Source organism: Cyphomyrmex costatus, unplaced genomic scaffold (assembly GCF_001594065.2).
Source record: "Cyphomyrmex costatus isolate MS0001 unplaced genomic scaffold, Ccosl1.0 scaffold146, whole genome shotgun sequence".
Classification (NCBI taxonomy): Eukaryota; Metazoa; Arthropoda; class Insecta; order Hymenoptera; family Formicidae; genus Cyphomyrmex; species Cyphomyrmex costatus.
In genome coordinates this window covers 435,758-452,615 of record NW_017275457.1, presented here as the reverse complement: position 1 = coordinate 452,615, position 16,858 = coordinate 435,758, and the positions used below count along the sequence as shown (strand labels likewise).

The window sequence follows — 16,858 nt, the reverse complement described above, 5'->3', positions numbered from 1 at the left end:
ATAAAAAGATCAAAATTTAATTCGTACGCGCGCAAGTAAAAAAAATACAATATAACTATATATATATACATTATAATATAAAAATTAATTTATAAAAAATTTTACATTTATGTATCCCGAAAATCAATTCAATTTGCAATTTCAATAAATCTTCCAAGATTTTTTATTAAACTATTAAAAATCGTGAAATATATGCCACTTAACCATTCAAGCAGTCATTACAATATGTACGACTGTATCGAGTATGTATCTGGCACGACAGCTTAAGATATATGTATACAGAAGTCGCTAGTTAACAATTATAATTGGACTGTCTCGATGCCCAGTCGCACATATTTCCGTCTCACCGGCGGCAGATAAATCGTCGTAATTAAAATGGCATTTAACGTAATCTCGCGTGATTGCATTTCGTATTGCATATCGTGTACGATCGCTCGAAACGTGCAAATTTAACATCGATATTCAAAATGCTATTAAAATTAATATTATTTGTAATATTAATAGTTATCGATTATTTAAAATCCATCAAGTTAATTTAAAATCTTAATATTAATATTATAAATAATATTAACTTTACACACACATACGTGATTCTTCTCATTGTGAAGAAAAACTATTAGATTAGTAAAAAAAAAAAAAACTATTAGAAAGAATAGCGTGTTAAAACCGAATGGTTTTTCTAATCATTTTTCTGTGAGTTCAATAATATTTTTCTATAAGGGTTGATTGTACGTGGTTGATATTATTGTCGTAAGAGAACGTTTTGCAATTCGACCGATCGTACCGAGGGGTAAATATTGCGCTCTGCGCGTATTAACTCGAATAACGCGAGCGTAGTCATTTTGATTAGACACATATCATTTAGTATTTACAAAAGGATTCGCGAGATAAAGAGTAGAATACAATAGAAAACAACGTGAATTTTTCCCGTGCACGATGGGAAAAATACGGACGAGTCTTTCTTCGAGGGACGTTCCTCTCTTCTTTATGGCAAGATGGCTCGTTCGACGTGGCACTTCGCTGCAATCCGTAAACGTTGCAACGACTTTTCATGACATTCTTCGCTGGCATTTTTTTTCAAACGTGTCCTCGTGACTCAAAACCACGTTCGATCATTCAAGCCCGCGAGACTGGATGTCGCTATTTATACTATCAATTTACAAACGTTCGACTAAATAAACTAAACAAGCAGCAAAACAATTCGTTAACATTCCTAAGTGGAGCTCGCATATTTCCTCAAGGCGAGTCTTTAAAATTTGCCCGAAATAAATTTCACAATCACTAAACTACTATTGTTCACTAAATTGTCCCGGCATCATATCGAAGGACCCGTTTCAAACGTATTCCTCAGACGGTTTGGGGATATTCGTCGGTAATCTGGGTACTCGACTGGTACTGTCCGGCAGCTCGGCGATGTCGATGAACACGCCGACGAGGCTCTCGAAGTTGGGTCCCCAGTTGAGCAGGTAGTCCCAGCTAAGAGCATCCTCGGCGGCGGTGGCGGTGGTGGTCGTGGTGGTGGTAGTGGTAGTGGGCGAGCCATTAGTGGCATGGGTACCATAAAGGAGGCCGCCCATATGGGTCGATAGATCATCGTCAGAGGCGACGAGGGTGCTAAGGGAACCGCGAAATGAACTGTCGAAGCCGTCGTAGTTGCCAACATTCGGCGGCAGCGGTGGTTTCGTTGATTGCGACGATTCAACATTGCTCCTACCCTGCGGGCTGCTCCTCTCGTCGTCCTGTTTGGCGAACAGATTGTCGGACCGTTTGTCGCCCACCAGTGACCCGTTGTCGTATTCAATCTCCGAACACGTAAAGCTGTCGTTACCACTCTCGTCGGTAGTTGACGAATTTCGTCGCTCGAGCCTCTCCACGGGGGGCGTGTGACGTCGGTGGTGATGGAGAGGCCCGTGCGCAGGTGGGCCCCTGGCCTCGCTGGAGGAGCTCACGGCGTCCAGAGTGGAGACCAGGCTGGACGTTCTCGGACGAGAATTGAGTCGCTCGATCTCTTCCGCTGTGAGACCCATTGGGCCCGATGACACATTATTTACAGAGTTTTCATTGTTGGACTGGGGAGCCTTCCTGCTGGCGGTCGAGCCTGACAGTTGACTCATGATGGGCGAGTTCAGACTTCTTTCACTGTTCGAATTTAACGCGTCCTTGCCGACACCACCGGACGAAGACGTGGTAGCCAGCAGCGCGCTTTGCAGAGGTTTTCCGCTGATGTCGTGCAGCGTGAGAATCCGCGGTTGTTGCGCAGATAACTCGCTGCTGGGAGATAATCTCGCCAGAGGTGTGCTCTGAAGTAATTTTGGCGCTGGTCCAGATGGTTGGTTCACGTTGGGCGGTGGCATAGCACGTGGTGGAAATGGTCCGTTATGACGATGTTGTTGTCCCGTATGTTTATGATGGTTACCGTAATTACCTGTACAAGTAATTTTCATTCAAGTCAATTAAATTATTTTAAATGCATAAATATATACAGCTTTTAATAATATATAATAAAATATATTGTATTATTAGGTAAGATTTCAAACGCGTTAGTCTTGCACCTCGATCGACATCAATTAAAAGAAACAAAACATTTATGTTATAATATTTACACTCAACAATGCAACTGTGTTGTATAATAATAGGTGTTATATTATATAATACAATACATTTATGCTCTTATTCAGAGCAAAATTATAGCATTGATGCTACTTCATCACTTTTAATTACTTTAGTCCAGTAAGTTATTAATCTTTTCTTACCTATGGGAGGCGGAGTGGCTTTATACTTTCTCATGCCGTCACGATAACCTTTGTAGTGATATACAATGTCGATGTCGCTGGGCGCAATGGAACTGGCGTTCTCCAAGTCGTAATGCTCCGGGATGTCGGGTTCCGGATTATGTTCGTGAGGATGAAGAGAGATTTGGGTGGGCGGTGGTAACGGTGGGTGCTCATCACGGATGGGAGGCGACTTGGTGACCTCACGCTCGATGATATCCGGTCGTTGCGGCCGGTGCTCGGCGGTAGAGTTGATCTCGCGTTCTTTGTACTTCTTCGAGATCAACTCAGGACCCATGTGACCGACGCCGCGCAAATCCGACGTGTCGGAGATATATGTATTTTCATGACGAGACATGAGATTGTCATTTCCAGAACCGACCAGAGGATTGCCGGTCATGATGGCGTTGGTATTTTTGTTAACAACCGATGGTGCTGACTTCTCTTTGTTCTGCCGGCGCAGTCGGAACACTATGAAACTCACCAGAATGGCAATTAACAAAATGACGAAGAAGACGATGACCAGAGTAATACCAATACTGAGAGGGTCCGCGGCCGCGGCTGCACCGATACCGATCGGTCCTCTGCATCCAGTGCTCACTTTGCCATGATAAAGCACATTTTTGAAGATAGAACCGGAACCGTTGAATGGTTGCACCTCATTGTTGACGGTAAAGTTAGCCAGACAGCCTTCAAAACTTCTAGAGCCAGCGCTATGAGCGTAATAGAGGTCCTGGCTGACTCCGCCAATCGATAAAACGGACAAGTATGGATCGAGGAAATCATGAATTCCTGCCAAATCTAACTCATCGCCTGTTAGACTACCATCGATCAACAGTCTTAATCCTCGGGCGTAAGCATGGAGAGTTAGATTATGCCAACGTCCGTCGGCGAGACCGCCGTCAATATTAATCGACATGTTTACTGGTGATCCAAGCAGAGACATGTAAACCAACTGGCCGTTGCGAAGCTGAAATACAGTATAATCGTATTAATTAGATTGCAAAATGGAATCCATTAATTTATTTTTTACATTATTATTTATCTTCTCCATTCTTTATTCATTTATCCGTTCGTTATTCATTTATTGATTTGAAAGTCAATAATTGGTACAGAATAAAAATTGATATATCTCAGAATGCATCCAATTTATGATTGGTTTAAAATATGATTAATATTGCTACTAATTTTTGATAATATACTAAAGTTAGAAAAAAATTCTTAAAAATTAATCATTTTTAAATAAATAATTTTAATATCTGTTATGAGACAAAAAATGATTGAAAATATATCTCACCTCTACAGATGTAAAATGCTTATTTGTTGCAGCGTATATCAAAATACCATCGGGCCTCACAGTTTTAAACATTAAGCCAATTGTCTTCAAGGAAGGATTCGTTATAAAGCTCGTGTCCTCAATAAGACCGCGCTTTACGCGATTCGTGTGCCATATCGTTGAACCACCGTAAAGATACTCCAACAGTTGCATCCTTCTGTGTTTCTCCGAAATCTACACAAACAATACCAGTCACCATATAATTCAAAGTTAATTATTATAAAAATAAAATTAATGTTAACAAGGTTGAATTAACATAGTACCTCTAACCAACTTGAACATTTTAATTCTTTTACTAATCTTTTTCACTAATAACTTTTAAAAATCTATTATTTCGTTTATGTAATATTTATATAATATATATCAAACAATTTCATATTAAATAACTTATATCTATAGCATTATAAATATTTTAATAACAATGTGTGGTAGATTTATTATTATTTCATTATTACATTTATTGTGTTTATATTATAATATTAAATAAATGTAATAATTAAAATAAAGTATTATGCTATATAAAATCAATAGGATTTACTTATTTTTACCTTGAACTGAATAAATCCTCCCTCGCTTAATGTGATGGGTTCCAGGGCACCATGGCAATTGGGCGCTCTCAGGGATCCACACTGACACATCACTTGATGCCATTTGTCGTGACATTGAGCATTCACATCACAGACTGATGCAGCATCCTTCTCACCTTTCAGGCAAGGATTTCGCTGTGATCTGACACATGTGGATTTCACACCACGCGATGCGAGCGGATTCGTTAGATTCAAGGTCCTTCCGTTTATTGACACCGAGTGAATGCAACCCACGAAGTCGTCAGAGTGCACTTGGCCTGGACGCTCCAATACAGGATCGGCGTTTTCCAAGCCACCCAGTAGAAGAGGGTTATTGTTGAAATTTAAAGTCCTGAAAACATACCGAATGTTAATGCACATTCTTAAATTTTGATCTGCGGATCAAGCATTTTTGATCAAAATAAATTCTTTTTTTTAATATTGTAATGTTCTTAGTAATTATCTCTATTAAATAACCAAGATAAACAATTTCTATAATATAATTTTGGAATCAAAACTGTTTAATAATGACGTTTAATTTTAATGACAGAATTTTTTAGAATGCTAAAAAATTTAATTTTCAGTTCAATTTTAAGGTCTCATCTGTGAATTTATAATTGATTTTCTTTTGTTAAAAGAATTTTGGGCATTTATTGGAAAAATTAATAGGACACTTACCCAATCTGGCCCACGTCGTCCGCGTAGCATGTACCATCACTTGGTCTGCAATCGTCGCAGACGTCGCCGTATTCCTTGCAAGTGGACACGCTGAGCGAGATAACTCTGCCGTTCCGCGTGGCAGTGACCTTGTGCCACTCGCCATCCGACACCGGCCGTTCTGTCTTGATAGTGACGGTGGTGATCGCACTTCTGGCACCGCCGTACGAGAAGACCACTCGGCCGTTTATCAATTCCAACACGACGAAATCCGAGCGGCCACTCGTCTGCGGTGCGTAATTGTACAGTAACAACGCATCCGGTTTCGTGGTGGCGAACACTATGGTGATGTCATTCGTGTTGGAGTCCAACGCCGGGAATGCCATGTACGACAACTCATTGAAACCGAAGGTCGAGCGCTCGCAATGCCGGCCGTAGCGACCCTCGGGACAGCTACATCGATATCTATGTGGATAATCATTTTATATCTTATTTTACTTTCGTACGAATTCGCGCTCAATCAGCAAAGCACATAAATTGCTGTGTCATTTAAAGTTATATATTTAAAAGATCAACAAACCCAGGCTTTTCTCCCACGCATAAGCCACCGTACAAGCAAGGATTCGGTCGACAGGAATCGGTGACTGCCTCACAGTGATTTCCTCTGTATCCCGCTCTGCAAAGACAGAAGAAACTGAAGCTGTCCGGGCTCTTTCTGCACGATCCGCCGTTTCGACACGGATTACTGGCACACGCATCGCCTCTCTCGAGCTCGCACAGCTTGCCATCGCGATCGATAGGACAAGTGCATACGAAATCGTATCCTACGCGTCGGCACTGCCCTCCCTGTAGAAAAAGAAAAAGAAGCGCTTTAAAGGATTTGTGCTTTATATCGATTTTTAAGAAGCACTGCAAATAACAAATCTAAGGAGCCTATTTTGAAACTTTTAACGACTATAACTGTAGCATTATTAGCGTATTTTATTTGCAGAATATCTTCTTTTTTTTTTCAAGTACTCACCAGCAAACAGGGGTTTGGAGAACATGGATCCTGTCTTCTTTCACATCTATCACCGGTGAAGCCATCCCGACACTTACAGGCCATCTCGTGCAACATTCTGGGCGACGTCAGGATCAGCGCTTGACTGTCGGTGATCCTGGCGTCGTCATATATAGCCAATCGATCACTGCAGCTGCCCCCGTTTTCGCACGGCATGTGTTTGCATGGAGAGTAGTTGATGATGAATGAGTGACCTTCGAGCAGCGTCTGGATCTGATCTTGATTGCGCATCAATAGATCGGTCACTTCGTATCTCGTCCGATATCCTGAAGAAAATGAATAAAATATTGTGTCTAAGTTTATATTCTATAATATATAAAATAAATAATATGTTGTAAATCTGGATAATATTAATAAATATCCCAAGTAAAATGCTGTGTTACTTTAACGTCAAATTTACATAAAATTCAGTGAAATCTTGATCAAATTTCGCTCGTTATACCAAGATGACATCATCTTTATCGCGACAGTTATTTGGAATAATGACACATAAATATATCAACATACAAATATATCAATTTGATATTCAATAATATATATATTTTGACTTACCTTGCGGAGATTCCACTGCCAAGTGAACGTTCAGATCCGGTCCGTTTTCACCGATGCTGAAAATTGTGAGTGTTTCGCCGAGATTAATCTTCTGCTGCAAGAGATCCAAGAGAGCCCGGTAGTATCGACTAAGAAAATCATTAGCGGTCAATTTGAAAATTTGCAGGGTCACGCTGTTCTCGATAGTGGCGTTTGAGAAGATCAAGAAATCAACGGTGACCTTGGAGATCACATCCGGATATCGTCCATCGTTGCCGGAGACGCTCAAAGAATATCCTACTTCTGTCAAACAATATTAGTTAAAAAATATTCTACTTAGAATAAATTAATAATTAGTCATAGATATTGATGATAAAATAAATCTGAACCTCGTCCGAGACGTAAGATTTAACGCTTATTGACAAGCCAACACGTCACAATTTAAAAAATAGAAAGATGTAGATTACTTTTACAAATATCCAATTTAATATTAAAAATTATTTATTTTTAATATTGATGAAAACAGCAACATTTTTAATACTCAAAACAAGTAATTAATTACTTGCAGTATGAAATTCTATAAAGGTAGACAAAATTCGTATATCTCAAGAAATCTGACATTTCGCGATTATGATGTATAACTTACCTGATGTAATTTTATTGGTGTGTAGATCGCAGGCAGTGGGGATAGTGAGCACACGAGAATTCGCGCCTTGAATGATCTTGCACGAGAAAACTCCGGTGATATCCGGATCATTTGGATGCACATCAGCGATCTTTCCCAATGGTGTCTTGCCATTGAACGAGTGCACCATTACGTGCACCGATCTCGGCGTGGATGGACTGTCGTTCTGATCAGTGACGATTACAACAATATTATGGTCGCTCTTCATTCGGGGTATACCCGAGTCCTCCACTTCAATCTACACATACAAAAAATATATTTATTTAAATCCTATTTATATAAATTAAAATAAAAATTTTCTGTAACAAAAGACTGGTACAGTTAAAATTATTTTTATTGCAGTTAAATGTGATACCAACCATGAGATCCAACTGCGACATCGTTTCTCTATCGAGTCTCCTGGTGGTTCTCAGTACACCCGAATGCTTGTCCAGAATCACCATGTCGCTTTGTCTTCCTCCGATCAACCTATAGGTGAATGGCGCACCATTGGGTGGCAGATCAGGATCAATCGCGCTCAAGGTCATAATGCTGGTACCAGCTGGTTCGTTCTCGCTGACGTAACCGATTACTTCCGGAGGGTCAAAGACTGGGCCATTGTCATTTACATCTTGCAACTCGATGTGCACCATTGCGGTACCAGTTTGCGGTGGTGAACCGGTGTCAATCGCGCCGATCGTCAGATCATACGTGGGTACGGTTTCGCGATCCAATTGCTTCGCTGTCTCGACGTCACCGGTCTGTGGATCGACTTTGAAGGCCTGGCCGAGATTACCACTGATGATGGAATAGGAGAACTGATTGTTCTGTGGCTTGATGTCTTTGTCGATAGCGCGAACAGTGAGCACGCGGGTCCCATGGGTGGCGCTCTCCGACACGCTAGCGTCGTAGGTGCTCTGCAAAAACTCTGGCGGATCGTTGCCATCCTGGATGGAAATGATTACCTGCGCTTCGTCGGTGTCATTGCCGCGTATACCACCGCCGTTCTTCGCCATCACTGTCAGCACCACGCGATTCTGCGTCTCGCGATCAAGCTGACGAGACACCCGAACGATACCAGTATCCGAACCAATCGAAAAGCCGCGGTCGTTAGACGAGCCTACGAAGAGATAGTATACGCGGCCATCCTCGCCCGAGTCTTGATCGGTTGCCTGAACCGCGCCAACTGATGTGCCCACCTCAGCGCTCTCCGAGACGTCCATGTGAAATACAGGTTGAATGAAATGAGGATAGTACTCGTTCACGCCGGTGATGTAAACCACCACAGTTGTAAAGCCGACCATCTGCGGGTTTGAGTCAGGATTGGCCGCGACGATGTCGAGACTATACTCATTCGCCTCTTCATAATCAAAGGTAGCATCCGACGTGATCTCACCGGTATCGCCGCGGATACGGAAGTAGCCCTTGCCGGTACCACCTAGGATTTCATATTGCACTATGGCATTCTTGGGCGAGTCATTGTCCCGAGCGACAACCTGGAATTTTGTGAAAAACTGCGATTATATTGTACATCCATCAATTTGTGTGAAAAATATATTGGAAATATATGTAAATGAAAAACATGGATTTAATCCTTTGGGTGTCATACTTTCAGTATAACATACTTGACTTTTTTCCAATGCTCATAACATTTTTATTAATGAAATTATATACATTTGTTTAAACGTTGCATATATTTCTTAATGTATAGCATTTTGTTTAAAATATTTTTTTTATAAAGTGTTCATTTTTATAGAAGTTATAAGTAATCGAATTAAATTGGGTATATCATATCCAAGTATGTCGTTCTCGGTATGGCATCAAAGATCATCTATTGATTGATTTAAGAAACGAAGAAATTTGAAATAGCAAATTTATAACGATTCTTTCGTATTAGTTTTAAGCTGAAAATTGGAATAATTTATCTAACTAGCTAGTCGGCTAAAAATCGAAGATGCCAATAGACATAAACCAGAATCAAAAATTGCATGATGAACAATTACCTTGCAAACGAAACTACCAGGCGGCGAATTTTCTGGCAAAAACGCTTCATATACACTTTGATTGAAAATTGGAGGGTTGTCGTTGATGTCGGTGACATGGATAATTAAGATGGCTACTACTTGCTTCGGCTCGAATCCTAGATCCGTGGCGGTAATGTTCAATTGGTATTCCTGCACCTGATCGTAATCAAAAGGTACGAGTCGAATGACTGTACCGGTGACAGGGTGCACGTTGAAATGATTATTCTCGTTGCCGGACGAAATTCTGTAGCGAATCATGCCGTTGGGCCCACTGTCGTTGTCGTAGGCGTAAACTGTCTGAAGCGTGGCATTGACCCCCTCGTTTTCCGGCACTCTGACCTGATAACTGTCGGCGATAAAGGCGGGCGTATGCTTGTTCTCGCCGGAGATTATAAGGGTCAGAACAATCTCATCCTTCTGCGGTGGTACGCCTTTATCGGTGACGCGTGCTTTTAACGGGAACGTCGCACCAATAGGAATACCGTTAAGACTCTTGCGTACGTAGACCCAACCAGATTGCTCCTCAATGGCGAACAGATCACTGGTTTCGTTCATGTTCTCCAGCGAATAACTGACCTCTGCGTTCACGCCAGAGTCAGCGTCGTCACGAGCGACCAGTTGAATAATGCGCTTGCCTACTTCATAATTCTCCGGCACTGCTGACAGATAGGATCTCTGCTCGAAACGAGGCGCGTTATTATTGGCATCTATCACGCTCACGTGCACCACTGCCTTCGAGGACATTGGTGGTTTGCCATTATCAGTAGCGATCACTGTCAGCGAGTACAGATTCTCCGGCGAGGACGGCCGATGAGTGTGCTTGTAGCGTAGGGTGCGCTTGCTGAAGACATCGCCGGTCGCAGGGTCAACAGTGAAAAGATCGGACGGTTGCAACAGGCTGTAAGATATAACGGAGTTCGGTCCCTGTTTATCACGATCAGTAGCCGCGACCGTGCCAACATGCGCCACTTGTGGCTGAAGCTCGGGGAAAAGGAAATGATAGGTATCTTCGTCGAACTCGGGTGCATTGTCATTCTGGTCCTGAATAGTGATCGTCAAGGCGGTTTCTGCTCGCCATGCATCGTCTCCTACTGCGACCTATGACGAAGTTATAGAAAGTAATATTAAGAAATAAAAGAAAAAAAGAGAGACAGTAGTCAAACACCAACTGATAGTAACGGTAATATAACGTAATGTTATAGTTCCACGACAATATAAACATATAACATCGTTTGAATCTTTGAAATTTTATTCTTTACATTTCTAGCAACAAACAATTTTTCTAAATTTTTGCATTACTTTTCGTCAATTCAAACGTAATTCTTTTGGTTTTATGATGATATGGTATTACATACAAATCACATTGTCAATTACATATGATAGTATGAATTAAAACTAAATATCCTACCTTTAGCAGATACTCATCCTGCTCCTCTCTGTCGAGTTGTCCAGCCACGGTCACATTTCCGCTTAGGGCATCGATGGAAAACTTCATTCCTGGATTTTCGGTGAAGCTGTAACTGACGTTCGCATTCTGACCAATATCCGGATCACTGCTGGTCATGCGTATAACGAATGTGCCAATTTCTGCATTCTCTGTCACGTTGACGCTGAATAGTCGCGTAAAATGTGGCGGGTTATCATTTTTATCCAGAACGGTAATGAGAACTATAGCGGTACCGGTTAATCGGGGATGACCTTGATCTCTGGCTTCGACGATGAGCTCGTAAGACGCAATCTGAAGGAAATTCGACATAAATGTGACTAAATGATACTATTGATTAAACGTGTGAAATATTTTCGGAATCCTTGGATAAGTTCGAGATAATTATAACTGGCTGCAATATCCGCACCTCTTCGCGATTCAATTTCTCATTGGTCTCAATCTGCCCGGTACTGCTGTCGATGATAAAGAACCCGGAGAAGTCGTCGACTAGATGATAAGTGACTTGACCATTTTCACCGGAATCGCGATCCTTCGCTGACACTTTGATGACGAATAATGGCGGATACTCCTCCTCCATCACAGTCGCGTTGTAAATCGCCGCCTCCATAACCGGTGCATTATCGTTGGCGTCCGTGACATTCACTAGAAGTTGGAGAACGCTGCGCAGCGGGGGTGTATCCGAATCATGAACTTCAATCCAGGCTTCGTAGTGCGGAGCCGTCTCATAATCGAAGCCAGAGGCAACCACGACCTAAAGAAGAATTGTAATAATAGAATAATGTGTAATATATTGTAAACTAATGAAAATATCATTTTTGAAATAGTTCTAAATTCCATATAAAAAAAAAAGAAAGAGAGAAAGAACGAAATAAATAAAATTGTAATGTCTGTGTGATTTTATTTACCTCTCCGGTGTGAGGATCGATTCTCAAAGCATCTCCCACATTTCCGCCGGCTATACCATAGATCAAATTACTCGCCGGTCCGCTTTTCGGTGTGGTAGCGCTTAGCTTGGTGATCACTTTGTTCTCGGACACATCCTCAGACAGCGTGAACCTCGTACTGACGCTGGATCGGAAGCTGGGAAACAGCTGCCGCTCCCACAAGTGAATCACTAGATCGGCTGTGACATGCTGAGGCTCGGCACCGCAATCCGATGCCTGTATCTGTAATTGATAGGTGGTCTGGTCGTCGATCAGTTCTTGAGTAGCACGGATCACGCCATTGTTAAGGTCGATGGTGAACCGACTGGCGTCCTTGCCGTGCAGCTGATAAACGATCCGCGAGTTCTCGCCGTCATCATCATCGCTTGCTTTTGCGCCGAAGACAAAATCGCCTTTAAAAAAAAAAGTCGACATTTGGATTTGCGGTTAGGTAATTGGTGAAAAGTGAAACCACTCTATGGTTGGTTCCTTTCTCTCAGTAATCAATAGTAACTATAGTTAATGATTGCGTTTGTCATAAATTTACTCCACTCATAAAAAGTTGAATTTGATGCAACTTGCAAATTTCTTCAACAGTTTTGCTAAAGAAATCAACTAGATTTTTCTTGAATTTTCCTAGTTTAATTAATTAACGCATCCAATTAACACACTTAATATCGTCGCCTACAATCCCATTATACCTGGTTTAGTTGCGTTTGGAACGTAAGCTGTATATCGGGGACTGGAAAAACGGGGCGCGTTATCGTTCACATCCGTCACATAAATCGTCAGATTGACGGCGGAGGCACGCGGTTCCGTCGGGCTTGAGTCTCTGGCCACTAGGGTCAAATAATACACAGCAGTCTGTTCGCGGTCCAACGGTACAGTGGTGAACACTTCGCCCGTGTCAGGATCTGCGGAAAACCGCTCCGCTTTGTCTCCAAGTATATTGTAGCTATTTTGAAAAAGTAATAAAAATTATTTAAACACGATAAAGTATATTATCAACAAAACCAAACATGTTTTACCAATACAGATTATTTTGCTATGATTGTTCCAGATTCTTCAAATAAGTATAAAAATTCCTGTATAGATTCAACTCTGTCGCAAAATTTCGCATAAAAAAAATTAATCTATAAATTTCTTATTTAAAATTTTACTTAATTTAAAATTAAGTAAAGTAAGTAATTATTAGTAAGAGAAGAGAGAGAGAGTAAAATTAAGTAATTATTAACTTAAATTTTAATTAGAACTGTAAAAGTGCGATACAGAGAGAACTATAGAATATATCTGAATAATATTTACATACAATAAAAATATAGCGGTGAATTTTTTGTCTACTGTAAGAAAATTAATAGAATTTTATAAACTCTCTTTCAGATTCAAGATTGCACACATACGTACGTCCTTCCTAAAATGGAAAGCATTTTCAATCATAGTACGCGAGGACATCGGCGAGGAGTGCCTACCTTATTTTCGCATTGAAACCTTCGTCTTTGTCTGTGGCGTGCGGCTTGATGACCAAAGTTCCAGGGGGTGCGTTCTCCACCACGGTGGCCTTGTAGTCCTGCCGGGCGAACTCGGGACTGTGATCGTTCACGTCGAGGACGACGATCCTGACGATGCCCGATCCGGTGAGAGGCGGCGAGCCTGGCGAACACGCGGAAAAATGCGTGAAACTTTTCATAGTCGTGTATGTCGTCGGGCAGCCATAAAGACAACCGTCGTCGCGCCGATCGCGCGTCGTGCCGTCGCTCTAGCTCCAGGTTTTTCTAGTTTTATTAATTTTTGTTTTAGCTTTTATTGCTACCTCGCGAACCGTAACGCCGCGCGAACCGTAGTTGTGGGTCAGTGGCGCGATTATTTCGCTAAATTTACAGCCCGCCTCTCGCGGCTCGTTTATGACGGTTTAAATCGGTCCAAACGGAAGGTAAACCGGGGCCATAATTTTAACAGAATATTATTGTGGTGCCCGCGAAACGCCGTAAAGTGATTTAGAACTTGTCCATGCTCGCCATGGAACAGAGAGGCACATATTTACTTTCAACCGACGATTCGTTGCTCCTACAATCTTTCCTTTGCAAATTTCTGTTACAAAATTAGTTGAAATAAAAATGAAGTGTGCGAATCTCTAGAGGAAAATCGTTTAGAACAAAAACCTATTGATATTATTTATTTTATTGTATTGTTATTTACTTTATATATTTCTAAATGTGAGTTAATAATTTTAAGTATGTAATAATTGCGTTTATTGTAAATTTACTCCTCAGATAAACTAAGAATTAAAAATTAAATTTGATACTTCGGGAAATAAAAGTTGAATTTAATACTTGTAAACTTCGATAGTTTTGCTGCAAAAAGATCCCTTGAATCTCTCGAAAGATTCACTTCCTAAACTTTTCTATTCTTACAGAAACCTATAAATTGGCCGAAACTAAAAGACAGTAACTAATTATTTATTTTAAATATTAAAAATGCTATTATCTAATACTTTTAGTATACTTCAAATAAGTAATTAATTATTATCCTTCAGTAATAAATTAGTATTAGATTTTTATAAGAGGATATAGTTTAGTTAATTTGACATAACCGATAAACTGATCCTAATTGATATTTTCTTGGGAGAAAAATTGCTAAATAAAAATAAACAAACCAGTAAGATTTTGCAAATACACCAATCAGAATTTCGGTCATCATAATTAGACATCTGATGGTTATCTCAACTGGAATTATAATAGATTTAATCGTCAACCAAAAATTTTGCTCAGTACATCGAGATAATTGGGGTTGTGAGGAAAAGCAACTTTTCTAGATCGCGGAAGTGAGGCTAAATAAATGGCCGGTGCATACGGGGGTAATTCAGACGTGACACAGGCGTTCTCCGGCGGTGCCCATTGTGCTACCAACTTATGATTTACAGATTGGGATACTCGGAGTAACGACGTTAGTGCGCGCGGAAAAATCTCGCCGTAGCTTAATTGCGCCGCCTAAAACGCACCATTACTCTCCAGCAGAAAAGGAGGAGAGGGGACCGATTTCTCTGATTGCACATCGGATATATACGCGGCGCATGTATATGTGCATGGCAAGCGTTGGCGTAGCCCAGGGCCACGCGCCTGTACGGACGTACACCGTTCAATCACGCGGAGAGTTCCCGTCGAGGGATAAGAGAAAGGAGGAAAGAGAGGTGGAAGAGGGAGAACGAGAGGAAGAGAGAAAGCGGGAGAAGAAGACGGAGGCTGAGACTGAAACCGTATTTATCATGTTCTAGGTAAATATCCCGTAAGACCGTAAGAGTACAAATTGGATATACAGACTGCGTCAAAAGTCTCGCGTTTTTCTATATAGGTGCAGATTTTTCCTTCATTACTTGCTTGAGAATATAGATATTTATATAATATTTGATAAAAAGATAAAAAAGGGTTAATTGCATATAAAATTCATAATATTAATTAACAAGGAACATGAAAAAGTACCATTCAAGAGATAAATTGCAAGAGCTGACTCGTTACATGTCATAACTTCTCGTAAAAATAAAATGTACATTCCAGAAAGGTGTGAACGAAAAAGTATAATTTAATTTAAGCATAAAAGTCGAATAGTTGCGTCAATAAGCATGAGATTAACGATCCATCCTGGAAAAAAAAATGGTAAAAATTTGACAGAAGAAGATATTTAAATATAATAAAATACGATAGTAATTATAGTCAGTGAAATGGAGAAAATAGAAGAAACGCATGAAGAAAGGAGAAATGCATGAAAAAAATGATAGACGTATAGCGGTATGACAATTGCGGCACACAATGACGTGGCGAACGCGAGTTCCCAGGGATTCAGAGCCAGGAGAGATGGCCCATTTTGCATAACAAGTAATCGCATAATTTGCTTACTGCTTACTAATGACAGTAATGAAGAGGCTCACTTGTTACGCCGATTTCTACCGAACGGGATGTTCAGCTCGGTTGATCAGGAATATCCAATTTTTAGGGAAATCGCTAGCCTTAGGTATCACGAGTATGAATAGGAGAGTAAGAACGACGCACGTGTACGTGGCTTTTCTCACGAGAATCTTACCCTCATCGCGGGAAAGGGTGTTAAGAAATAAATCCGTGTGAAGCACCAGTCGACGATATTCTGACGTGTATATCTTTTTAATTATAAAGAAATAAAACACCCAGACGTACGAATCGTTGAATTAGTGTTTCTCAACAGAAACGAGACATCCTGTTTACGTGCGACAGATGCTGAAAGGGTCACAAGACCCTGCAATCGTCCCGACAATGTGCGTCGCGCAACAGTGTTCTGTGGATATATGAATAAAGCAAAATATAATGTGCGAGTGCGAGCACTATATCCAAAAGGGTTCTCTCCCTCTCTTTCTCTTTTCGAACAAAAAGAAATGATGGCCAAAACGCGCGCGGGGCCTCACGAGCGGCGGAACGAGGAGACAGGGGGAGAGGACATGCCGTGCCGGGCGAGATGGTGAGGTGGTGAAGAACGGAGCGTGCTGAAGAAGGGGAGAAGGGGGAGTCTAAAGCCCGCGGTCGAACGGGAGAACCGAAGGGAGGAAGAACCGTGGAAGAAGAGGAGAAGGAGGAGAAAGGAGAGGAGAGGACAGTGCCAGCGCCGAGGTAGATAGGGAGGAAGGCATTCGAGGCCGATTATCATAATCGCGCGTCATAACTCTGCGGGCTTGTCTACCTCGCCGAGGACCGATTGGGCCATCGAGCCACTGCGACCGGGGGCGGGACGGGAAGAAGGGGTGAAGACCGGGGGAGAGGGAGGACCGGAGGAGGACTACCGGCTTCTAAGAGGAAGCGAGGAGAAAAAAGGAAGGTTTAAGAGGGAGGAACTGCCCACCGCTTAAAGAATCTCATCG

At 41.4% G+C, this 16,858-nt stretch overlaps 1 protein-coding gene across 1 annotated transcript in view; it reads right to left on the bottom strand.

Moving 5' to 3' along the window:
• Positions 1-1,264: 1,264 nt before the first annotated feature.
• Positions 1,265-16,858, bottom strand: part of ft (cadherin-related tumor suppressor fat) — a 103,404-nt gene continuing 87,810 nt past the window's right edge. The window contains exons 8-23 of the mRNA XM_018551739.1: positions 13,449-13,629; positions 12,681-12,934; positions 11,962-12,392; positions 11,463-11,807; positions 11,018-11,347; positions 9,589-10,707; positions 7,966-9,081; positions 7,568-7,844; positions 6,939-7,224; positions 6,352-6,643; positions 5,911-6,176; positions 5,352-5,795; positions 4,656-5,025; positions 4,069-4,281; positions 2,754-3,741; positions 1,265-2,425 (exon numbers count right to left, since the gene is read on the bottom strand). Of these exons, the coding sequence (XP_018407241.1) occupies positions 1,335-2,425; positions 2,754-3,741; positions 4,069-4,281; positions 4,656-5,025; positions 5,352-5,795; positions 5,911-6,176; positions 6,352-6,643; positions 6,939-7,224; positions 7,568-7,844; positions 7,966-9,081; positions 9,589-10,707; positions 11,018-11,347; positions 11,463-11,807; positions 11,962-12,392; positions 12,681-12,934; positions 13,449-13,629 (8,003 nt within the window). The 3' untranslated portion in view covers positions 1,265-1,334. The remainder of the gene's footprint in view (positions 2,426-2,753; positions 3,742-4,068; positions 4,282-4,655; positions 5,026-5,351; positions 5,796-5,910; positions 6,177-6,351; positions 6,644-6,938; positions 7,225-7,567; positions 7,845-7,965; positions 9,082-9,588; positions 10,708-11,017; positions 11,348-11,462; positions 11,808-11,961; positions 12,393-12,680; positions 12,935-13,448; positions 13,630-16,858) is intronic.